The 26,827-nt window shown below is 44.5% G+C and overlaps 1 protein-coding gene across 2 annotated transcripts in view; it reads right to left on the minus strand.

The window, feature by feature from the left end:
* Positions 1 to 20,796: 20,796 nt before the first annotated feature.
* Positions 20,797 to 26,827, minus strand: part of UBA2 (ubiquitin like modifier activating enzyme 2) — a 121,963-nt gene continuing 115,932 nt past the window's right edge. For both annotated transcript variants that reach the window (XM_069216960.1, XM_069216962.1), the window contains exon 17: positions 20,797 to 21,646. In XM_069216960.1, coding sequence (XP_069073061.1) covers positions 21,456 to 21,646 — 191 coding nt within the window. In that variant the 3' untranslated portion in view covers positions 20,797 to 21,455. The remainder of the gene's footprint in view (positions 21,647 to 26,827) is intronic.

Here is a 26,827-nt window from a genome sequence, read left to right on the forward strand (position 1 = left end):
GTTAACTGTGAACAAAAACATTCATTTTCATGTAAGGAAACATGAAGACTAATACAAAGTGTGTCCCTGGTTGTAGGGTATTCAGAAATACTGATTAGCGGAAATGCTGCTCAATGATTCATCCCTTGCTTTTGCTGAGTAATTTGTTTTCCTGCTAAGCTTCCTTTTGTTTTTTTGGGGCACTGTTTAGCAAAATGTTTATCTGAGTCACAATATAAACATTGTTTTATCTGTGTAATTCTTTTTCTTAATTACTAAGAGGTGGCACCAATCTTCATGCGTTTAGGAGATGAAATGGTTTGAAGTGACCACAGAGAAAGGGGTTGCTTATTTCCCTGCCACATCCCTGGGGTGGGCTCACATACTCTGCAAATCGGGAAAAGGTTTCTCCATCTCAGTTTAGACAGAGGGGCACTGTGGGATTGTTTAAAGTAGGATGCAAGGGAAATGCTGCAAAAGTGGGTTGGGTAATCCCTGGGAATTTTATCCATTTGTTATAGAGAAGGCAGGAGTCACTCCTACAGAAAAACTGGTACCAGGCATAAATGTGTAGGAGTACTGTGTGACTACAATGGTATTGCATGAGCTTTGCATGTCTCCTAGATAATCCTTGGCTGCTCATCTACCTCTAGAGAGCCTGGCTTCTAGACACTGCCTACATTTCATTAATAAGGAATAACTGGACCTGGTGTAAGGTGTAAGTACCATAGGTACCCACTACAAACCAGGCCAGCCTCCTACATGTGGGAGTACCGTGAATACACTGGGGCTTGCTCCAATTCTCCCAAAAGGCACTCCAGACCCACACAATATCATTGCAAATCATGAGTACCTCAGGGGAAAGGGGAATGGGACAAAATAGATGTGGTTTACCAACACCTCTTTCTCAGCTTTCTTAAACTTCCTATAACACAAGAGAGTATACTACTTTTAACACTCATTAGAATGCTAAATGAAATGTCACTGTGTATAGGATGGGCGTTACAGCACTCACAAACCAGTAAAGTTCACAAAATTAAATGGACAGAAAGTTCATTCTTTGATACGTTTGACACCCATATAAAATTACTCCCAGCTGAGCAATGTTCATTCCAGAGGGTGCCTACAGTTCATAAGCAATTACTTGTAAAACAAAAAAAACAAAAAATCATCAGTCCAAAAAACAGCAAAGCGTGAATGTACACCCTCCTGCCGGACTCATAAGGAAGTAGTGGTGACCAAGGAAACACATTCAAGGCAACATGAAGAACAAAATTTGGCTCCAGATTCTCCAGGGGTTCCAAGACTCCAGCGGTAAGTTTGGGAAGCAACTTAATTCTCTCAGGTGTCTCCTTTTGCACTGGACATTCAAGATGGCCACCACCACAAAATCTCATGAGATGAGATTTGCAAGTCTTGCAATATTGTGTTTTACTTTCACTTTGTGGTGTTCTTGTTCACAGTAACCACGATCTTGAATGAGACATCGCTGCAAATTGACTCCTGCAAGGGAAGTGTGCTAAGCATCTTTGCAGTAAGATTCCATTTCATTTTATTACATCCTATGATTCCCCATCTGTTTGCCATCTTGAACGTGTCCTACATCGTGACAGTATGGCTGTTGCCTCGAAACTGCATGCATGGCTCTCTAATGGTAAAAGTCAGAATTTCACCAACTCTTCTTACAGAAGTTAATGCCAACAACAGAGCCATGTTCCGGGATTGGTATTTCAGTTCCGCATGGAATATTGGCTTGACTGGCCTTTTCATTGGGAAAATGCCATATTCAGTTTCCATGAAACGTTCAGTTTTTTTTTACTGGAGGATAAATTCTGAATAGGCCCATGAGGAATTTTTCAACAAGTGTAAAATGCATTGGAGCGCCTGGTCATGTAAAGAAGAAATAGAGTGAGTATTGGTTTTGAATACCATAGAGAAATGTTTCTATTTGGTTTTGTATGTTCTGTTTGTTACTTCAGCTCTGGCGTTGGCCAATATCGATTTTCAAACTTCCGTAATATTTAAAAGATTGAATCATCTTATTCAGAAGCCAATAAATTGCGTGATTTGGGGCTGGGATGAGGGATCTGGCTTCTGTTCACAGTTATGAAATTGGCCTAAATGGTATAAGGCACTTTCCCAAGCAGAGAAGTAGCATTGTATACCAATATTGTCTGGGCCACGACGCGGCTACAAGCATGTGAGACAGTTCTTGTTTCACCTTGCTGAAGACCTTTGATATCATGGGAAGTGGGGGGAAAGGGTACGTCAAGATCCCGGACCATGCTATCAGAAAAGTATCCCCCACTGCTACTATTTTTGGGCATACCTGCTCGCGAAGAGTTTGCATTTGTGGTTCTGGTTTGTTGCAAAAATATCTAAGTTGGAATGGAAAGCACCATTTCAGAATCCACTTAGGAAAGATAAGCATTGCCATAGGAAATCACCAAAAACAGTTATTTCTGATAAACAGTAATGAAACCAACAGTCAGTAGTTCAGAGCAAATGGTCTATGTAAGTTTGTGGTGCATCCATCAGTAGCTCTTGGTCCCCTTCACTCCCTTCCCCTCAAAGTGGGGGTGCAATGAGAACATCACATCACTGCACCCCCGGAGGTGGCCATTCCCTGCGGTTCCTTTAGTTCAGACAACAAGGAGAACCAAGTATGCAAGTCATCCTCTAGTTTATCATTCCTATGAGCATGCCTCATTAACTCTTCTTCTGCAACAGCCCATTCAGAAACATCTTTTGGCCATGCTGTATATGTAGGGGCATCGGGCCGAGCCACTTATTTGCTAGGCATCACGTTGCTAACACCAGGCCAAGGAGGACAAACTTCCTACTTAATGTTTTCTTTGTGGGAGAGGGAAGCGCACCCAGCAACACCTGTCGAATCTCAAGTGGCACAGCACACCTGAGGCCCTATTTATGTTTTGTAGTATTTCCTGCCAGTAAGGGAACAGGGATGGGTAAGACCATATCATTTGTATCATTTGTGTCGGGGCCTAGCACGGTGTGCAGCAGGCTCGGTGAGTGGTGTATATAGCATGAAAGGTGTTTGGAGGGAAGTAGTTTGGTGTATGCAACTGTATTGCAGCATCTTGAATGATGCGTTGGAACTAACTGTCCACACTCCCTGATTAACCTTTAACCAATCCCTAGTTGTTAGGGGTTCCCCCAGTATCTCCTCCCACTTGGTCTGTATTAAATATTGGTGCCAGTGGGTCATCACGCAACGCCCTATAGATGTGAGAGATGAGTTTGCAGCTGTGGGCCATGTATAATAGTGTTGTAAGGGTGTTGGAGCAGGGCTGTGCGTCGGGGAAGGTCGGCCACACTTAGCGAGCTGTGGTCGTAACTTTAATATATTGAATGTATTGTACTGTACCCTGTGAAAAAGATTTTATGGCTTTGCCTCGTGTGATGAACAGCCTGTGGGGGTAGCGGTCCCACATAGTGTCACATCCTCCATCCTTCCATCTCCGCACTGACACGGAGTTGCAATTTTTATGTAGGGTTGCACAACCCATAATGGCATGTCCGGGGCATACAGTACAAGCCGAATTACTCTCCGAACCACTCACTCTCAGATGTTGGCAACCAGACGAATATAGAGGAAGGCATGAGGGACCAGCGATCCACTCATTAGCAGGACCGGTAAGAATCATCCATCATGGTTGCTGCTTAGGAGCTGTTTTTACCAGTTGCCCTCTAGATCAAGCTAGTGAACTGTTTTTTTACCATTGCGTTGTAATGTAGAAGAGTTCAAGATGTGGAACCTCAGGACCCCCCTGGCCTCAGGTCCTCTTCAGTGTGCCAAGCCTGACACATCTACATTTATTCCCCCAGAGTAGTTCTACTATAAGGCTATCCAAGGTGCAAAAGTATTGCCTGGGGATCACATACAGGGTTCTCTGGAATGCATAGAGGCAATGCAGCAATATGATCAGTGTTGCAATAGCTATCCTGCCCATAAGGGACAGAGGTAGATCTTTCCAGAATTGGATTAAGCCACAGAGCATTTCCTCCACCCTCCCAATATTGAAAGCCAAAACCGTTGGGGCTGTGTGCGTCAATTGGAAACCCAAATAACAAACATCAGTGATGCCCAGGGAAACCCCACCTTAGGAAGCGTCTGGACTGGGACCCCTACTAGTCTCCCCAATGGGAATAATTTAGACTTATTTGGGTTAACATGGAGCCCTAAAAGCTCTACAATCTTGCGCCTGATATTTAACAGAATTGGGGCTGAGTATGTTGGTTGTCGCAGATACACCATGGTGTCATCAGAATAGGGGGGAGACTACAGGGTTGACCTCCCACGGTGTTATCTCTCATGGCTCCAGGTTTTCTGCCAGGGATTCCATGGCAATGGCAAACAGGACGGGTGGGAGGGGGATGCCCCTGTCTGGTACTCCTACTCAACTGGAAGGGCTCAGAGACCACCCCACCCACGCACACTAGCACAAGCGTCACAAAAAAGGAGGCAAACCCATTGGTTATATTTAGGGTCCAAGACCATTTTTCGCAACACGTGCCATAGGCAGGTCCAGTTTAGGAAATCAAACGCTTGTTTGATGTCCAATAGTGCCTGTGTAGGTATCATCTTAGAGTTGTGGGGAATGTTATATATGAGACAAGTATTGTAGATTGTGAGGGGTGCTACATTTCGGGATGATTCCCGATTGGTCCGTGTGTATAAAGGCTGGTAGCTGAGGAAGTAAGTGTGCTGCCAAGGCGTTTCATATCTATGTTTGGGAGAGTTATCAGTCTATATGCTGAGGTGACCATCAGGTCTTTGCCTGATTTCTGTACCACTGCAATTAATGCCTCACACATTGTGGCTGGCAGGCTACCATTTTGTAGGGCCTCTTTGTACACCTCCAGAAGCATGCCAGCTATCCTATTGGTGTACTTATGATAAAACGTTGTGTGCAAACCATCGCTGACCCTAGTTTTTACAGTTTTGAGGCTTTGGATTGCAGCAAGTATCTCCTCCATGATGATTGTGCTGTTTAGGGTCTCACTGGCTTCCGGGCTGAGACTTTGGAGTGGTATACCTGATAGGAATACCTGGAGTCTTTCCATTGGGGTGTTTAGCTGTTCACCATATGTATTACGGAGATGGGCGTGAATTACACCATTAATGGCCCTTTGTGTACAGATCAAGGTTCCTGTATCGTTATATAAAGTCAGGGGGGGGGGGGGTACTGCAGTCAGACCAACCGAACCAGCAAAGCTCCTGTTTTTATCACCCTCTAATAGCAGTCTTGGGTGATAAGCTGTGTAGGTGTGTTTTTTTATTCCTGCACCGATCTGCCAGAAACTTCACTCTGGCCTCATGCCAAGCGGTCATTTTGTTTGGGTGAGTAGGGAGCATTGCCTCAAGTTCGAGTTTTTTTCATGCTTGCCAATGTTGCGCTCCAGCTGACCACAAACCCCATAGGTCGTTGTAATACAAATCCCTGTAGGACAATTTTCGTTGCTTCTCAATCAAGGGCCCTGCTACCCACGAGACCGAGTTTTTGGCAAAATAATGTACCAGCGTCCTGTTGCTGCAAACGGGGGTTCCGTCAGTGGCACCAGAGAGGGATTGCTAGATGCCTGCCCACCCCCCCCCCCCCCGAACGCAAGAGTGCTGGGGGAATATTTAGAGAAATAACAAGCCAATTAGAAGTCCTCTGTTAAATTTGGTGCTATCTCCCAGTAAGAAATTGGCCTAAATGGTAAAAGAGTAAAGAGTAGTCCAGCTGGCTGTGAGTTCCCATTGCAGGAGTATAAAAGAACAGTCTCCTCGTTGGGTGTCTGTCTCTCCAGACATCATGGAAGTGCACGTCATGCATCACATCCCAGAGTACTCTGGTCAGTTGGGTTTTAATGTGGTCTTTGGGTGGCTCCTGACCTAGTGCACCATCCAAGACACAATTACAGTCCCCTGATAACACATTGGCCGCGTTGAGGTACCTACGACACAGCAATTGTGACCCCAGCGTAAAACAATCTGGGCGGTCAATATTTGGGGCATACACATTTATAAAGTATATCTCACGGCCATCCAGGGTCCCATGCAAGATGATGTAGCGGCCCTTAGAGTCAACGTGGCTCCCCTGGCAGAGTGGGATGTCCAGGGACACCCGCATAAGCATCCCCTGGGCATATCCAGAATATGAAGTAGCATATATTTTCCCCCTCTAATGCTTTCGCAGGCAGGGTATACAGTCACCCCACACGCATCTCCTGGAGGAACACAATAAACACTTTGCATTGTTTCAGATAAGCATACACACCTCTGCGTTTCTCGATTTGAGCCATACTTCTAACATTACAGGTTATATGTTTTGTTAAGTGAGCAGCCTTAGGTACTGTAGATACTCAACCTCTGCTTCGGTGCAATCTTGCAGACATAATCCATAGCCGGATATCAGATGACCAACAAGCAGGACCCATATGCACAAGAGCAGAGCAAACTTTCCCAAATATACAAAAAATGTGAAAATAAGAACATCCCTTTAATTCGCCCCTCCCCCCCAGGCAGAGGTACCAACCATCCAAGGACAGTCAATGGCAAGTTGGAAGTCGGCGAATGCCACCCCATTACCTCCTTTTTAGTTCAAGAAGAAAAACTGTGCAAACTGAACACCCCCACTCACCGCCAAGAATTTGGTGCTTTGCTAGAGATGAGGTCATCAGCGAAAGTGCGAGGCCGAGGCACTCAAGCTCCCAAAGGGACTGCTAGCCCCTCTGCTGCAGACACAGTCACTGTTGTTGGGATAACTGGAGCAGTGATGATAATTTTCCCAGAATTACAGTTCCTCGTTGACCAAATAACTTACAGTACATCATGTAGTCAGTCTCCTTCTAGCACCCCAGCCATTTGGTGAATGACCCCGGCTGTGCCCCTATGACAAGAAGAAAGCAGTCAGTGTTTCAGGAGGACACAGTCTCATTGGGCTTACCCAACCTCCTAGCGAGTCGGGGTCAACTATCCCCAGACGATTCACGATTTGCTGCTGTTTCTTAGAGACCTCCCTCGAACCAGTGACCTGCTGAGAGCTGTTGGGGCAGACCACTATCTTCTCCGTCCTTTTTCCATCCTCCAGGTGCATCTAATGTCCCTTCCATCAGTGGAGATGACCCCTGTCGACTTGGGTCTTGGCTTGATGTACGTGCCAGTGTGTCCAGCCAGTCGCTAGTGTCTCCCAGAGTAAACAAGAATAGGGCCTTTCCTTCATGTTGAACTCTCAATTTCACCGGGAACATCAGGCTATATTTTATATAGCGGTCACACAGCTTTCTCTTAACAGATAGAAAAGCTTTCCACTGTTCCTGCACTCCTGGTATATTGTCAGGAAATTTAGAAAAGATGTCCTTCAGAAAGAAATGTGCCTTGTGTGTGAGTGCTTGGCTGGATGGCGTTGCAAAGTTGAAAAAAGAGACAAATATCGCTGTAGGTAAGGCCCCAGAGCAGCAGGGCCAGGTAAAAAAAATTAAAAGTCTCTTGGGAAGAAGAAAGTTTGGTGGATTGTCCCTCTACTCTTTCCGGGAACCCCTCAACTCGTAAAATATTTCTGCTGGACCGCCTCTCAGAGTCTTCCATCTGATCATCTAAGGGGATTGCCAATTTCTGCAGATTGATGATGATCACAGGGGGTGTGGACCTCCTGCTGCAGGGAGTCCACATGCTGCTCTGCGGTTGTCAAACAGTCCGTCACATTTCGTAGTAATCTGCAACAGGTTGACATCAATGGCAATGGAGTCAATCTTGTGAACCATCTCGTCGTGTAAATTTTGGATTGCCGCTAGCAGGCCTGGTAGGGACAGAGCGGTACCCACAGCACCATCCCGTTTTTCTGTTGGGACAGTCAGTGACCCCTCCTGAGTTTGGCCTTTTGGGGGATCAGTGTGCGTAACTGACTATTTTATTCATTTGAGCAGGTTTGGCTCCCTTGTCCTTCACCTTTGTGAGATCAGGCCGGCCACTGGACAGGGAGATCAAAGTGTGGTCCTCTGAAGGAGTTCTGCGGCAGCCCCCGCATCTCCACCGGGTAGGAGCACTCCTCAAAAATGGCCTGATCGGCCACTGCGCACAACAGCAGTCCTAGGCAGTATGTAGTGTCTTCCCAGTATCCAGAAAAAGTAGATGGTGCCTGTCCAGAAAGATTCCTTGCACTGCACTCCAAGACAACAGTCCTAGGGCATGACTGGACCCAAGGAAGGGCAGGTGCATCTTGGTGGCCCGACTAGGCCCAACTCTGGCGATCTCCAGGCCACGGTGCACCTTCACATGGAGACCAATAGGGGGGGGGGGTGTCGCAAGCCAGAATACATCCCCCTGAAGTGAGGGTATCCCAGAGCCAGCAGGGCCCCTTCTTCAGTGGTTAGGGCTACACCCGATTCCCTTCTGCCCAGGCCCTGCAGTGGAGCTACTGTTTGTCTATGGGGATCAGCGGAGGGTGCACTGTAAGGCGGCAGATTAATGATCTGCAATGAACAGTTTCTTGCACCCACCCCATACTTCCAGGGCCCCCCCTTTGGCTGCAGGATTGGGTGAACTAGGGACCATTCAAGAGGCATGGACTTGTGTGCGCAATCTAGGGAAGGGCCGTGGGTCCAGCAATGCTTCACCCCCTAGCCAATGGTGAGGGTCACAATGTGCTGCAGATGCCACTCCGGGAGCACCACGGGGCATCCCTCGTGGGACTCAGTCTAACACCTCCCTGCTGAGCACTTGCCCTGGGGCCCACCGCACAGTGAAACACCCCGAACTTCCTGCTATCGCGGGCCCTCCAACAGTTCATAAATAGGTACAACAGGCCCCCTCGTTGCAGGCATCATCACATCATGGGCCGCCGGATCAGGAGGACCCATCCAGCCCAGACTGCCAACACCGATCACAGGCTCTGCAGTCTGGCAGCAAGGGATTCCACAACCTCTCCGGGGCCAGAAGTTGTCACCATCACACGGGGCCCCTGAGGTGTGTAGCACCAGGCTTATAATTTGGGTGGGGCCCTCCTGGACTGCTTTGGGCAAGATCGGCCTCCAGAGTCAAGATGGAGCCAGCTCAAACGATCGAGGCCGCACTCAAAACTGCCTCACAGGGCAGCTCGGGAGTCTGCAAAAGCCTGTGTCCTGTTGGGCATCAGCACAGGAGCAGGTAGAAAGCAGCAGGGGGGAAAAACTGGCAGGATCACCCATGATACGACAGGATTCCACTGGCTCCAGCGGAAGCGCCAAAAGGAGAGTCTAAGTGGCCAACTTGCTTGGCCACACACCTAGCAAAAGATGGGAGTTGGTATAATTCCCATCTGTGACATTCCCTTTATGTCCTCCTAAGGGGGTCTGCCAATTGGTTGTTGATTCCGGATAGCAAAATCAGATGGTGTACTGCTCAGTTCCAAATATTTGTGCTTCCTTTAAAAGAAAACATGACCTCATTCTCCCTTGCTTGTTTATGTAGTACATGGTTGTTTGTTATCCTTGCATACCAGTATAACGAAGCCTTTTAGTCAGGCAAGGAAAGTCTGAAGGCCTAGAAACACTGCTGTCAACTCCAAAGGATTGATATGTAGATGGGTTTCTTGTGGTGACCATTTCCCACTAGCTTCCAAATCCTAGAGGTGACCTCCCAGAAACACTTCTGAGTTACAAAACGTCAGACCTACTGATATGTGAGTCCACCCTGGTATGGCTCATTCATTTTGGGAAAATTGTTTTGCGCCCATTGATTGTCTAGTTCCTCAAGGGATGGTCTCATGTGAAGAAAAACAAATGAAATCAGGAGAGCGTAAGATGACTTCATTCCTATGAATGATTTGAAGAGGCATACTGATACAGACTGTATATCTTCTCTATGGCAGGGAAAGCTTTGTTCTTCACCATATCTAAAATATTTATCTGTAGGAGTAGTTTTGCAGCTTGAAGACCTTCTGAATTCACATGCTGTACGTTATTCCATCATCTAGAGGTTCTGTCTAGAATGCTCTATATTCTTCTTTTGTCTCAAATGTGTGTTGTCGTCAACCATTTGGGGGGGGAGGGGGGTCTGTTTTCCTCTATAACATCAGACTTATGCTCTGAAAGCGAGAGCTCCATTGCATACTTGCCATCTTAATATTCTTTATCTGGCATTTTTTGTGCGTATAGCTTCCCTTCTGTTATAAGCTGTACCTTTTGCAAATGTCTGCACTCATTTTCTGGTGGAGACAAGAGGGACTCATGTGAAGCCAGAAAGGTTTGAGTTTCAAAACCACTCCTAGAGTTAAATGACCATTTTGTAGTATGAATCTTTCTAGATTCCCATGCTGTGCATAGATGATTTAACAGTGTTCTCCTATCCTGTGAGAAGCTGGGCAGTGTTTGCAAACTGGTGTTAATGCACTTTTTGTCTCACCTGTGCTTCTTTGGATGTCAATATAGTAATTTTTCATGAAGCTATGCTCGGGGGATCATGTGGTCACCATGCAGCTATCACTAAGACAATAGCTAAGAAAAAACAGTGTTGCGGCTTTCTTCCTCCTGGAGTTTGCCATTTCCTTTATAGCACCTCACTCCCATGTAAAACATTTGAATTGCCTAAACTAGCCATCCTGCTATAGTCTCCTTTGTCAGTGGTAACCCTTAGGTTGCTAGTGTGAAAGAGATTTAAAAAATAAATAAAAAACTGACTTTTCCTGATAGTTTTATCTAGCTGTATGTAATACATCAGCATCCTCTTAATGTCCAGCGTGTGTAGGGCGTGTTCTGCTTGTGAATGTGGGTCCTGGAAGAACCCAGGTAGGTTGTTTTGCGTGATTGACATGGCAGTGCGACAACCTTGGACAGTAATTTAACCCAACACTGTTCATGAATTCAAGAGGTGGCACATCAGTTGTGCAAGTACCACACCGAGGTTCAATGTGGAGGTGGGCACTGCTCTGGGCAGCTGTCTTATTTTTTTGCTCCTTCCAGAAACATTATGACCAACGGTGTCTGAAAGAAACTTCTTCCTACGATGCCCCTCATGTATGTCACAATAGTAGTAGGTGCACCTTCAATGTGGCATAAAAAAAACTCCTTTGTGCAGCAGTTGAGTGAGGTATTTAAAGACTGTAGCGACCTCCAATGAGGCCCTTGGGCCATTGTCAGTGGTGCACCATTTTCCAAACCTCTTCCATTATTTGTAGTTACACTTGCAGGTTGTTGGTCTTATTGCTCCTTTGAGTACCTTCCTGGTTCTTTTTGGCAGTAGGAGATATTTAAATTCTATGTCCTCAGGAGTAATGCTGCTAAACTGACCAATTTTGGTTTGGAGGTTGAGCATTTCCCCCCTGCACGGTTAGAATCCGCATCACATTTCCCTGTGCCAGTTCCACTGGGTCAGAAAAACATGTTGGCCCAATGCTGTGCTTTGAGAATGAGGGTCATGCTTACCTGTTTGAACCTCTCTATCACAAGGGGACTTAAAATGGTCAGGGGAATTTGCATACACCTTTCTACCAATCCCTCTATCGATAGTGCATTCCCCACCAATTGGCGGCTTGCATATCTTGATTCGAAATCTTTTTCTGTGAACAAGTCCTCCTGTGATGTTCCGCACTTGTTCAAAATTCACTCTAGCAATTGCTGGTTCAGTTCCCATTCATAGGTCATGCTTTTTCCTGTTTAGTCTGTCTGCTTCTGCCTTCTCCACTCTCAGCAGGTGGGTTATCAGTCGCATTATGATCCTTTGAATGCCCATGTCCACTTTTTCTGTGCGAGGACGGATAGTTTGTGTGATCTCGCCCCTTGTGGTTGTTGAGGTAGAACATGGTTGTAATATTGTCCAATTGTATCTGTACCACTTTCCTACTGACTTGGGATTTGAAGGCTTTGAGGGATAGGAACAATGTCTTGAGTTCCAGGATATTTAAGCATTTGATTGAGTCTCCAAGGCCTCACAGGGTCCTGATTTTCCATATGCTCATGTGCACTCTCTACCTAGGTTATAGCCGTTGTAATGGCCACAGTGGGAGATGGTCGCTGAATGGTCTGCCTACTGGAATGTTGCTGTTCTACCATAGCCTTTCCTTGTGTACATTTTCTCTTGCAACCACTGGATCTTGCAAACTCCCAGTTGCTTGTGAGCAGTATATCTGCAACCATCCCTGGAGCGGTCTCAGGTGGAGCTTGGCACTTGGTAGCAATGGTATGCATGATGCCATAATACCCATGAATTTCCTCACTGTCAGAGCTTACTCCTTTTGGTAGAGATAACCTTGTTCCATCATTGCTTGTATTAACTTTTGTTCTGGGAAGGATTTTTCCCTTTGTGAGCTCATTGTTGACCCTAAGAATATTTAATGCCTTTCTGGTTGGGTGGATGACTGAATCTGAGTTTGTGCATTGTTTCAATAAGTGTTTGTGTTTTCCTTGCACTGCTGATATGACTTACCTTTATGAGCCAGTCATCCAGGTAGGGATAGACTTAGCTCTCCCTTCTTCCTAGGTGTGCTGCTACAACGGCCAGGCATTTTGTGAAGAACTGAGGTGCTGAGCTAATCATAGAGGGCAGTACTGTGAACTGTTAAGGGGCCTTGTCTACTGTAAATCTTAGAAATGTCTTGTACCTTTTGTTCATTGGCACAAGTAGGTACGCATCATTGACGCTCACTGCCGTCATGTATTTCCCCATTCTGAGGAGTGGGATGACATCCTGTTGTGCAGTCATTTGAAACTTTTGAGTTTTATTGTATTTGTTGTTGGCACTGAAATTGAGGATGGGCTTTTATGTCACATCTACTGCGAGTGCTAAGAAACAGAGTACACCATAGCACTCTTCCCCATATTGGTACTCTTTCTATAGTCTTCTGTAGCAGATTCTCCAGTTTCTTATTGAGGTGCAAGGTGTCTGTTTTGGCGTCGAGCCCTTGGTTTTATGTTAGGTGGTGTTTTCAATAGTTCTATTCAATATCCATGTCAGATTATGTTGATGACCCACTTTTTGGGTGATGTTTTGCAATTTTCTGAGCAATTTTCAGATTCTGCCCCTTACATGGTTGGTTGGCAGGGGTGGTGTTTTGTGGAGTCCCTAATTGGTGTGTGCAGCACATATTGGTGATGTTCCCCTTCCATATGTATTGCTACAAAAGGGCTGCCTTTGTCAACCTGTGTGCTACCATGCTGCTGGGCACCGAAGGAATCATAGGATTATGTTGGCTCTGAACCTCCTCGGGAAGACATTCTCCTACAAGGGGTGGCTCATCTCCCAAATTGCCCTCTATTCTATAGGGTGCCCTCGAATATTGCCATGTTACTATCCATTTTCATTCTCAAGAGGGAGTCATTCACTGATCTTTTGAACAGTGAGTCTTCCACGAAGCGCATGTTAACCATAGCTGCCTGCACCAATGCTTGAAACCGGACACACTCGGTTAGGCATGCCTCCTCAGTGTGGTTCCTGGGCATAGCTGTAAACTTGCCATGTCCAAGGCCGATTTTAGGTAGGTGTTGTTTATGGTCTTCCACTCCTGTACTGGTGGTCTTCTCCAAATCCAATATTGCTTGAGGTGATGCTGGGGAAGACTCTGCATCTCTTCCCCACTGTTGTGGATATACTTCTTCAGGAGGGTGTTGAAGTTTGCGACTGTCCATTGGACTGACAGAATTTTTCAGTCCATCATGTCCATTAGCCTTCCCGTGTTTGGTGGTGGACTCACAGATGCCAGTAAGTTAGCCCTCTTCCGGGCTGTAGAGACGATGATGGATCTACAGTCACTAACTCCCTGATGAAGGCAGGGTCAATTTTGCAGTGCCTGGATTTTATTTCTCCCCACAGTGAGGAACAAATTCCAAGTGTCTGGTTCTCCAAAGACCTACCCCTTCCCTGGTCTAGCACACTTACTAGCATTGGGAGGAACTGGCTCCTCAATTGAGAAGGTAGCATGGTTTCTAGTAAAAAACAAAAAGAAAAATCCAGATTATTCCCTTTGTTCCTTTCCCAGCTTGATGCTGCAGGAGTCTGCTGCATGTATCACCATTGCGTTATTCACATCTGGCAGTGAAGGTCTAGAGGCATGTGTCCACACCCTCGTCCAGTGAGTCAGCGTTGATGTCCTGCCAATTTGCCTGGTAGCCATCGTCCAACTATTTGTTGAATTGAAAGCTTCCTACTCCTGGCACCACTGGTTTGGATGTTGCTGGCAGTATCAAGAATGGTTGCTTAGCTTTGGCCTTGACCCCGATATTTCCATTGTGTTGTTGGAGAGGAACCCTGTACTCTTTCAAGGAGTAGAACTCCTTCTTGAGGAATGCCTCAATTTCAGCCTTAAGGCGTCTTTTCTACCTCTCGGAGTTGACACTGACCATGCTCTAGATTGCCATTCAGAATGGAGGACGGCACTTAAGGTTTTCCTCTTGCAGCACCTTTTGGCTTACATCCCAGGGGCTCTTTGGTGTCCTTGGGCCTTACTTTGGCCTCTGGGTCGTTTGCATAGAGGAAGACGTCTGTGTTAGGGAGTCTGAAATTTTGGGCTGTATCTGAAATCGCCCCTGCACCTTGTGCTTTCTACTTTTTTTGGCAAAGGTTTCCTTTGCACCTTCACTCTCTCTGCATAATTTGTCTCTTTTTCGGAGTCCTGTCGTGCCATTTCTGGGTTATTAAAGCTGTAGGTCTCATCTGTTCTGGACTATGTTTCTGCGTCTGCGCCATGGTGCACTGCACCCACCTATGCTTCTACCTTACATTAAGGGTCTTAGGCTGAAACTAAGTGCAAGCACTGCAGCCCTCCGATGTGTAGTCCTGGGGCAAGCACAAGTTGCAGATTTGGTGACTATTCTTCTGCACTAACTTACAATGGCATCTAGGGCAAAACCTGAACAGAGTATGTTCCATACCACCCAATACATTCTCTGCACCACAGTCGAGGACCTTGTAGTCTTGTAGGGATTCCTGACCCGAGGATTTGATTCTCTTTGGTATCCCCCTCTGTATTGAAAGGTTTTTCTCTGTGTTGGAAGTTTTTTCTCAGTTTTCCTGGTTCTTGATGAAAAAAAAAAAAAACTTTTGTCTCCAATCAATTGATATAAAGAAATGGCTCTTTTTGCATGATCACCCACAAGGGTTTAGACTGATGCTGCTGGGTCTTCCCTTCTGAGACTGCACTGAGGACTGCTAAGACGACCTCAGTGTCAGTGTTCTAACCTCTTACAAAGTATATGTTGAATTGGCTACTCCCAATTGGCAGAAGCTGACTGACATAGACGTCCCTGGTACATGATACCAAGAGTACCCATGGCATGTAGGTTAGAGTGTCCACCCAGGGCTGCAGCACCGATTGTGCCACCATGCGTCTGCCAAGGTACAAAATGGCTCCTAGCCTGCCACTGCAGCCTGGAAGAGCAGTTTTAAAACTGCTAATGTGACTTTGCCATTTAAACCAATGGCAAACCTCCCCCCCACCACTCTTGCCCATAACAATATACGTGAGTCTTCCCTAAAGGACTATTGACCCTGAAGGCAGGGAGCTGTATATTATTAAGCAGCAAAACACTAAAACTGTTGATTTTGTTGCGGAAAGGTTAGTAGCCCCACTGGCTACTACAGAGTTACTGGCTGACCTCTCAGCCAGGCTAACTTGTGAATGGGACTACTAAAATGTGTACTTAAAAGGTATCAAATTAACCGGGGCATTAAACTCACTTGATGCCCAAGCCGAATTTAATGTTAGTTTTAGAGAAAGGCAACCTTTAGAAAGTTGCCATTCTGATGCCCAGATAACCCGGTAGCCTTCACAGTTGCTGTCCACCAGACAGCCTTCTTTCCTCTTAGGGAGTAGCGTGAAAAACTCCATGGCTCAGAGACAACAGAGGTCTGCTACAGAGAGAAGTGTGATCTCCCCCTCACAGGAAGCCAAATAGGATGTGGTCCCAAAAGGCAAGCTCCAAAGGGGAAGCCTCCTCTGGTGGGTAAATTGTGATCACGATCATGTACGGCTGCCCCTTTGCTCAGGTAGTCAGGCTGGCAGTGGGACCAAAGAGGGGAATCCAGTGGCCAAATCAGTTTTTCCATGGGCCTGTAGAGCACAGGTAGCCACACCTCTATGGTGGGCTACCAAACTCCTAACATCCAAGGAAGGGTTCAGACATCCTGCGTGGGCAGAATAGAGCACTCTGGGATTACTACATGCCACACATAGCAGGAAGCCGTCACAGGGTTGGAGGGATCCTGGTAGCCCATTGACTAGTCACTGCATAAATATGGCACCCTGGACCTCACATCACATCTGTACTGGAAAAAGAACTAAAGGACTGCCCTGCTGACCCCTGGATCTGGCTAGAGAGGCTGCATCATCTCCTGAACTGCAATTGCTGCTCCTTGGGCTGGTTAAGACAGGAATGTGCCTGTGTTGCCTGGCTCGAGGAAAAGTTGCTCCTGAGCCCCAGATCGAAGTTGTGACTCCAACGGACCATTTGTTGACCCCTGTTTCAGCACCAGGGCCATAAAAGCTCAAGTAGCCCATTCTGGCCAGTCAGTAGCCACCCGCAAGAAATTGCCACTGGGTGCAGTCAAGAAGACCTCCACCCTGAACTTAAAAGTTGCACCTGTGTCTTCTGGACTTGGGAGATTCATCAGAATGTGGATTGGTCACCAAAGATGGACACTAGCTAGATATCACTGGACCCACTGTGTCTGGAGATCGATAGCCCAGTCGCAGCTGGAAATCTGACTCGAAGAGGACTGAGGGACTCCGATCCCTGTGGCTAATGTCATTGCACCTTGCCCATTGACCGAAGAATAACCCCCATAAGACCGCTGTTGATTGCACAGCCCCCACATCATCTTTCAGCATCTTGTTTCAGGACTACTCGGTTGAAGTCTACATCAAGATTGCCATAAAGTATGGAAATAGACTTGAGGCTGCTTTGGTGTCCAGGTAACCTCCAAATACATTTTATTGCCCTCCTGAGCTTCTCCCCATCAGAAAACTCAGGCTGGAGTAGCTAAACAACTCTCTAAAAGAGTTCAAAAGTGTGTAAACTTTACAGTTGCCATTGCTTGTTTTGGCTTTTGACTAAAAAGTTGAGATTTACCTTTACCTAAAAATCCATAGCTCCAAAACACTCCGATGGTTTCTGCTCATCTTGAGGTCTAAAATTCATAAAAATATAATCTATTTTGATAAATTAGTGCCAAATGTCTTTCTTGTTGCATGATTTTGTTTTGTGTTTGATGCTTCTAAATCCTTTACACTAGTTCCTTGGTTTAAGTCTTGCTAAATGAAGCCACAGCTACCCACGGTTGAGCTAGAGGTTTTACAAAACTAGCCTGACAAGACAATTTCGTGAGTGTGTTACGTTTTAAGAATGCACAATCATACCATGCAATACACGAAAATCCTCGATATCATGGAGCCTGCTCTACTGCGTCCAGACCAGACATAAGGAAAAAACAAATCTGAAAGATGAAGACAATGCAATGGAGCTTCCATGGCATAATTCTGAAGTCACAGAGGAACAGACCATGACATGACCAATGGTTTGGGAGGAGGGGGGAGAAAGAAAAAGTAGAGAATTACCCACCCAACCATGGAATAAATCACAGCATGTGAATCTAGAAAGATTCACGCTGCACTCACTTCTGGCGTCAAAGATGTCAACTTAAACTATCCTAGTTTTCTTACGACCACCTCTCAAGTGAGTTGAAGGAAGCCAGGTGAGCTTATGTCCACTGCTGTGTTTGCAATTTCTGCAGACATTCTCTTCTTGCTGATCAGTCATGGCCTTGTTCCTTTTATTTTCCAGCAAAAATTCAAGGTAAGCAACTACATTGGACTACATCTGCCTATGGTATCTCCCAAGAATAGCCTGCAAATTGGATGCCCTGACTAGTTGCCCCTAATGTAGAAAATTCCTCGCCCAATTCTCCCTTCCTTTCAAGTGGAGTTAAACAGGGTATTGTTGGGTTTCGCAACCTCCTTTGGGCTGACTGCATGTCTACAGATTCAAGTCAAGAATGGGCAACAAAATAACCAGGAGAATTGTCCAGAGCCTCATTTTCTTTTTTATCTAGGTGTGGGACAACTGCTGCCAATCTTGCTATGTTCTTCATGACTTTAAAACTCTGACCAAATGAAGTGAACAAGAGGAATAGCATTTACCAACCTGCAAGCTGGTTTTCAAGTAATATATTAAACAGCCCGTTTTATGGAAATGGGCTAGTCAAATCTTTTGGAGGCTCTCTCTGGCAATGCATATAAGCCTCCAATGTCATCTGGAAAGGAACTAACCACTGGAGAAGTAGGCGGTGCGAGGACTGGTGTTACATAATCATTCCACTCTGAGACTGCATCGTGAGTAGTGTACTGTGGGTTATCTCCTTCCTGAGGGGTGAACCTGAGATTTTGATGGCATTCTTGGGCTCCATAGAGGATGTATCACAAATAGAGTGTGTGGCCATGTGTGGGATTGTGTTACAACAAACATGGAGGTGTCTCTGGACCAGATGGGTCAGAAAATCTCTTGTAGTAGTCTGCAAATATGAGGCAGAAATTGGTCACAAATGTGACAGGGACCTGCATCATAGCTCCTGTTAATACTACGGCTCCTTTTATGGATGAAGGAATATTGGTCTTCAAAAGTCTCTAGAGACCTCGGCTTGGAACTTCCTGGCTTCATTGGAAAGGTGTATTCTCTCTCAAGGTATTTGTCATTATAGTTTTGACAGTTCATACTCACTTGAATGGAACTGTGGGCAGGGCCAAATGGACTTTTAGCTTCAGAATTCTCCATTTACAGAAGGTGTCTTCGCAGTAATGGGGAAACCTTGCTGGGTGAAATGCGTTCAGGTAGTATATGTACAGGAATACTGAGGAAAGAGATTAAAATCACACTGGACTGCTTCATCAAGTAGTTCACTGCGTTATCAATTTTTCATAAAGGAAGGAAGTTGCTGGTATTATGGCTGATAATGTTGTGGGTGATAATGTTCTAGTTGTTTAAGTCGTCATGATGAAGTCATTGAGGCGGTTGTCGAATGTGTAGAAAAGGTATGTTTTGTTTATGTCTTAGTTGATATTTTTTCCTTTGTAAAGTTTCTTTGTTTCAGATTTAGAATGGTCTTGAGACAGTACCTTCAAAGAAGGTGTTGAAAGCTCAGATCTTGGTCTTTCCAACCTTGAGAGGGATTATTTCTTGTTATGACATTCTATGGAATCTGAGGCAGGGCTTTGCTCCCCTGAAGGCCTATTTCATGTTGTCTGTGTACAATTCTGAGAGGTTCTTCAGATGCATCTCCCTCAGAAGGACATTCTCTCTTGTGGGTCTTTTCAAAAGATTTTGATGTAATTTCCTGTTAATCCTCTGGAGAGGAGGTGTCTTTGGTGTTTACTTTCTGAAGCCAAATTAACAATCTGATCTTTTTGAGATTTAGCCAGAAAAGTACAGCAGGGCTGCAATTCTTTTGGACAATTGCAGTAGAGGCATGTAATTGTGGGGAACGTCCTAATGTAGCCTTCATTTGCCTCAGAAACCACGAGGTATAAAGAAGCTTTTCTTTTTATTTTTATTTTATTTTGGTTAAGAAATATGTCATTTTTCGGTCTGAAGAACCACCAAAATGATGCTGCAGATTGAGGTTGACTGGAGTCGAGTTAATCTTAGGTCAAATATCAAAATTAAATCTCCTTCTGGCAGAAGAAATGAGCAGAGATCAATGTGACTCCCTTCACACAAGATTCATTAAAAAGTTGGAGGTTTGGTGGGCCCCAAGGAGAGAGGTGTACTCTGAGCTGTCTCCTGACTGGCTGAAGTTTTTTTTTTTTCAAATGATGGGATAGCCTAACATTGTGGTAGTTTTAAGTGCTTCCAAACGAAGTTTAGAATGTTACTGCTTACTACAATTGTAGTGAGACTCCCAGCTTGACAACAGGGATGATTCAAGCCTGTGAATCTTTGAAAGATCCAATGCTAGAGGAAAAACAAGTTAGTTTGAAATGAACAAATATTGTGTACCAAACATTGTAGGTTGGAGAGTGGTCTTGGATGTCAGAGGAGGCACGGTTGAGGACATCGGAGGTGTTCAGAGTTCCCCAGTGTCATAAGACCATGCTGGGCAGTATGAGCTATTTAATGTTATCTTTCATGTGGCACTTTCAGTAAGTGTAATTATTGGGAGACTGTGTGGTGTATCCTGATTTACAGGAGTGTGTTGCTTTATGGCACAAGGCCTCAAGATGGTTGTGTTGTCCAGTGGGGGAGGAGCAAATCCAGCAACAAAGGTTACAGCAGTTAAAAAAATAATGAAAATAATCTGCACATAGCTCACACTTTAGCTAAATAAACAATATAAAACAGTGACTTTAGAAACTGCAGTGAAGTCTTGGATGTGTACTGGATATAAGTAAAGTGTTCTGTTCTACATGCTCATTTGGGTATGGAGTTGTCCCATAAGGGGGAAAAACACACAAGGAAAAAAAAAAAATATTAACATCATGGATACTTAGGTCCCATAGCAGTCATTAGATTAAGTGTGCAACACTGAATAAATGTTGAATAGATAAGATGGTATGTTTCCCACTGCTTCATAGAAGGAAAGGGCAGATGAAGAGTCTTGACTAGCCAATTCTCCTAGGCATTAGTAACAGAAAAATCTGATCAAAGAAATTAAACTGGGGTTTAGTTGAGGAACATATGTGTATGTTGAGGACGGGATCAAAGAACCAAGTAGTTAATCAATCTCAATGTAGGCAAACTTATTTTTACTGATGTCCTATCTTTTAAATGTATTTAAAGGGCTAATGTGTGTTAAATGTGCCTAACATTGAATGTCCACTAAAATGCAGAAAACAAAGATGTAGGCAAATGTAACAAATAATTCCAATGCCATTTATTTGGTCCAGTTGAGGTACAGTATAGTAGTAGCAATATTCGAGTTTTATAAAACACCAAGTATAAATAACCGGAATATGAAGCATTACACAAATGTGCCTCTTATTATGGCATGCTGGGTAGAACAAGCTGAAAATATTGAAAAAATGAACATTGCTTTACAATAATGTACAAAGTGCTAACTCATGTTTAAAGAATTTAAACATAGCACATTATACTTGTAGAAACATTTACCATTTCAAATTAGTTGGGGTGTGTAAAAAAGTTGGGAGAGAGCTTCTTTTTAGCCCCAATCAAACTAAGGCCTATAAATACAGGAAAGCATGACGTACCACAACATGGTTTTCAAAAGAAAATTACAAAGTGACAGTTCCCTTTGTAGTCCATGGTAGATGTCAAACACTTGTCTAATAACTTAACAAGCTTTACACTACTTGTAACATTCAATGTGTACTGCAAAAAAGGTTCCACCCCAGATTAATTAATGTGTTGCATTAATATCTATTACAGGTGGATCATCTAAACCTGTGGTGAAGATACGTGAATGCAAATGCCAGTTTTATCCTGGGCTTTTAACACACACAAGCAACATTCACATAATTCACTGGAAAATATTTTCTAAAGAGCATTTCTGTTCAATCCAATTCTATAATTTCATCATCATCATCTGTATTTGCCAGCTCTGTGCGCATTCTTTTGGTATCTGAAACGTCTTCATCTTCCAACTTTCTTTTAAGAGCTCCACTTTCCAAAGTTACTTCAGAATTGCTGGGAGATCGACCTTCTTCATCTGAATCCAGAATTAACAAGTCATTCTGATCTTGTGCTGTAAAAAAAATAAATACAACACACACATTATGCTGCTAGTGTGGGAGCACCCCTCCCTCCCAACATCCCCTGCAAACACACTGCATTTCTGTGGTAAAATCTTGATTCAATGTCTGACTTGGATGCATATATGCAGAAACTCTGAGTTTTGTTTTGCAGGCTTAAATGGGCATAGTCACATTAGAATAGTATAATTTTAAGTTAGAAAATGTACTCAAAGATTCGGATTTTGAGAGTTTCAGCATGGGCCTCAGCAAAAAGTGCCAGCACCCAGTGAATCACAGGTTCCTGGGCAGACACAATTTTGCAGGTAGCTCACCACCCTGAAAAGGGATGCAGATCAACCGTCAATGACCAGAATACATCAATTTCAGAATGGGAAGGATTGCCTTCAAAATGAGTGTGTAAATGTAGAGGTTTCTCAACTGGGAAAAGTATGTTGCGAATGGAGAAATAAACAATTTCTCAAAAAGTAAATCAATATGTCTGTCAGGATAAGACTTTCAAGCTTCTGGAAGCGTACACCTCCTACAACTGTGCACACTTAAATAGTTATGCATAGACTTCACAAAGAATTCCAGAACTAAAAATCAGTGACTGTCACTGATTTTGAGGAGTGCCGCAATCCTCTGAGAAGTCAGAATATTTACTTTGATGAAAACCTTTAAACAAAGCAAAGCAGAACACCATTTGACTTCCACACACAACTTATATGATTAGGTTTACACACCATATGGCTATTATTAACAAACATTTAAAAAGTACAATTTACACACTACATCAGGGTGAAAGACTAAAACTGCAAATAATTTTGCACACCAAAATTCATGTACTTCTTTGCTTTCCCAAATTTACTCTAATTGTAAATGCTGCCACAAATTTAGAGGAAGCAAAGCTAATCAAGGGAGAATTTGACATCAATATGTTCACAATTGCTGGTCTGCAATTACATTTGCCCAGTACTTAATTTGTAAAAATTAATTAAGTGCCAGGGCTCTCGCCAGGAGACCGCTGAAGTTTGCACCACATATTGCCCCTGCCATGCTGCCAATGATAGTAACAACAGAACTATTAACCATCACAGTCCTACAAGTGTGACAATGCAGACTATTCCAGGCCCCATAACTGTAAGAATGATTTGGGTGACAAGTCATTTTTAATGCAAATTTAATTAATTTTTAACTGCTGTTGTGGTCATCTCCAAATTAGCCAGACATTGCCACTTTGTTGCAGACTGTCACAAGCACAGGTGTTGAAAGTTAAGTGGCGGTGCTGACCGGAAACCACCAGCTCAAATTAAGCATTGCATTTACCCCAATGTCTGTCTGTAATATAGGTTCTGAAAACCTCTTCGCAAGATCTTCACAGACCTTGCAGAAAAAAGATGCACACAGGACAGGATAGAAATTTCGTCACAAGAACATAATACATTTGTTTTCCCCACACCTTTCTTCAACGGGGACCTCAACATTTGGAAAAGGCGGCCAAGTCTAAATCATATTAAAGGATTTTCTGATACGTTTTGGAGGCCCAGTCTTTACGAATTCCAATGCAGTTAGAAATCTAGTTGGACCATTCAATGTTTTTGACATCTCATTCTCTTTCACGTTTTTAATTTTCAGCAGTTGAAACACAAAAGTTAGGTTATACAGTGTAGAATGCTGCCAAACAACACCTGGTGGTCATTTAGAAAAATCAGTTGACAGGAGATCTGTAATTCTGTGCAGTCCCTACTTGCGCTGCACACACCAAACTCGTTGGTGGTTCTGTCCTTGATTGCCTCCCAATACAAAATAATACTTCACAAGTGCAGAGGGAAAAGATGGGGAAAAGGGACAACCAAATAAACATGATTTGTATAAGGCCTCAACACATATATTGGTATTTATTAGGAATCCACATCTATCCTTGGCCAGATTCGACTTTGTTCAACAGGCATCATTTAAAAAGCAGACGATTAGATTCATTTCTCTTCAGAAACCTACAACAGAAGAGTACCCACTTGCTGTGATATTGTGTTTCCCAGATGATCATACATCAGCTCTTCAGGCACTGTCAGTTACTATCAATGACTGAAAGGAGCAGTGAAAGAGGAGATACTCTCTCAAAGGAAGAAGAGCACACTGACTGAAGTAAAAGAGATCCAAGTAGCGAAAGTAATGAAACTGATTTAGACAATCAGAATAATTGGTTCACAAGCTGTAAGAATCGGATGAGCACAATCTGTAAACAAATGGCACATGTGTATAGAATTGAAGGTCATAGCTGCTTAGAAAGCCTGGAAGGCCCAGTGCTCGACCCTTGTGCTAGAAACTTTGGGCCACATCTCATTCTGAACAGAGGCAACAGATCCATCAATGAAATTCATTCACATCTGGAGAAGAGAAGGTCAACCACTACCATACGTAGCTCCAGGACCCTCCCAGGGAATTACATCAGTACTGTACAGGTTGCATAACTATGGGACAGATTTACATCATGCTTGTTCAGATGGGTGTTAGTGCAGATAAGGGCTCTTCTCTTTCAGGAAGAGAAGGGAACTTTCAGAGATAGGAGGAAGTCCAGAAAGGGGATGTCACATATACTGCCCTTAAATAATGCAGGTCATGCAGCTCAGAGTGGCTCACCCAAATGTAGCTGAAAGTCAGCTGCGATACAAAACGTTCTGCCTGAACTTCAACCAGAAGCTCAAAGTCCACGCCAGGACAGTACTGAGAGTCCTACACTGGAACCTGCAGAGGTTAAAGGTCTTAGTACGTCCTAAAATTTACACCCATGGGGTGCTAGACAGCTTGTACCTTAAGTCTGATGAACAAGTCAAACCAGGCACAGGAGGTTGAAACACTAGAACAAACCAAACCAAGCCCTGCTTACAATACCCAGTAGAAAAAGACTGTTCCTGAAGTTTTTTGAGCTAGTGTTAAGCTGGTATTTAGCAAAATGCCAATGAAACAAAGACAGGGAACAAAAACATATCACACATTTAAATGCCTTCTGAGGCCAACAGCTTCTGTACTTTCACCGACCCCAGCATACTCAAAAACTAGCAGCCAATCTCCCTGCTCCTGTTCCAGCAAAGGTACTGGAAAAGCTCAACAAGCAACTCATGGCACACCTGGAGCAGAACCAGCTACTCAACACCTCCCAATCCGACTTCTGCAGCATTCACAGCACCGAGACTGTCCCGATCGCAGCCACTGACTACATCCAAACCCCTCCTCAACTGCAGAGGAACAGCAGCTCTGATCATCCTCGATCTCTGGGCAGCCTTCTACATCATATCCCACTGCACGCTGATCGAAAGACTCCACCACATTGGCATCCAAGGCTATGTGCTCAAATTGATAACCGCCTCACTAGAAGAATCCAGAGGATCCACCTCCCACCCCTGAACCCAAGGCTATCGCCTGCAGTGTCCCCCAAAGTTCATCCTTCAGCCCCGCGCTCTAAAATGCATTTATGACCCCGCTGGCCAACATTGTCAGATTTCATGGTCTCAACAATCTCCTACACAGACGACACCCAACTCGCCACCTCCCTCACCAATGACCCCACCACTACCAGAACCAACTTCCACAGATGCATACCAAGCATCACTGACTGGATAGAAAACTGCCTGCAGCTGGGCAAGATGGACACACTGATCCTTCTGCAAGATCAGCAACCCCTGAAGACTCCTGGTGGCCATCAGATATACGACCTACACTCACTCCCTCCGAACACGTTAGAAACCTGGGAATTATCACTCACAACAAGCTCACCATGAAATCACAGATCAACGTGGTCTCCTCCTCCTGCTTACACACTCTGCGCATGCTACGTAAGATCTTCAAGTGGCTACCCCTACATAAGAGACACCCTGACACAGGCCCTCATCACTAGCTGACTGGACTACGGCAACGTCCTCCAGTAGGAATCGTCGCACACCTCCTACAGAGACTATAGAATGCTGCAGCCAGACTTGTCCGCCTGACAAACCTACATCACATTGCACCTCAGGCAACTCCAGTGGCTCCCCGTACAGAAGAGATGCCAAATCAAGTTGCTGACCCACACACACAAAGTTCTAAAACAACTAAGGACCTGCCTACATTAACCACCGCCTGAACTTCCACCAACCGTCAAGAAGACTACACTTTGCCTCCCTATCACTTGCCCATACTCCCCGCATCTATCGAAGGAGAAGTGGAGGATGCGCCTTCGCCCACATTGGAGCAAAGACCTGGAACAGCCTCCCCATGCAACTCTGGACAATCACCTCACTTCAAGAATTCCAAAGGGCCCCCAAGACCCGGCTGCTCCATTTAGGCGCAGGGACCGGCAAGCCCCTGGATACCCTATCAGCTGATTAGCTGCTCTGCATAAATCCTGATTGATGAGCAACCTTGTTAACACTAGGTTCAGGTTAAAAACAAAACTGTAAAAAAAACACCACATCAGGAAAGTGTGCATTATTCTCCTCCTAATGACTAACAAGATCAAGGGGTACTGAGTACACCCTCTTCCACCCCACAGGATGAGTGGCTATTGGGTGTTTCCCAGTAACTGGACAGGAGAGGTCTATGATCTTGGACAAGGGAATATTGATTCATTTCTTCAAATCACAGTTTGAGGCAGAGGTAAAGGACCCTTAAAAATATTTGAAGATCTTGTATCTAAAACAAGGATTGAGCAAATGCATGATTCGTACAAACAGAAAGTGATTTGTCTGAAACCATTCTGCCTTCCACACGTTTGTCTGTTGAGGTTGCAAACCAACCTTTCACATCAACAGGTAGATGAAGCACTCATGTGCCTTCTGGGTGAAAGGTATTACACACAAACCTACACCTAAGCTGAACAATCTGCAAAGTCAGAAGAAGAAGATAGGAATTCCTCCCAATCCACATGCCACAGGCATAAATGTTCAATTAACCTATGAATTCCCACTTACAGAATTTTAGAAGGAGATGGACTACGTAACATGGAAAATCAGAAAGCACAAATTTGTTTCAATGTAAGCCAGGCGGTTTGAAGCTCATAACAGTTCCACAGCAATTACCAGGACAATAAAGCCAGCTAGTACATACAGTAAAGAAAGTGAGAAACAATTATTGTGATCATTATGAAAACAGAGCCCAAACCTATTAACAAGATTCAAAACTAATGTGGCCACTGCATTAAATAAGGCTGGATGAGT

Source organism: Pleurodeles waltl, chromosome 12 (genome assembly GCF_031143425.1).
Source record: "Pleurodeles waltl isolate 20211129_DDA chromosome 12, aPleWal1.hap1.20221129, whole genome shotgun sequence".
NCBI lineage: Eukaryota > Metazoa > Chordata > Amphibia > Caudata > Salamandridae > Pleurodeles > Pleurodeles waltl.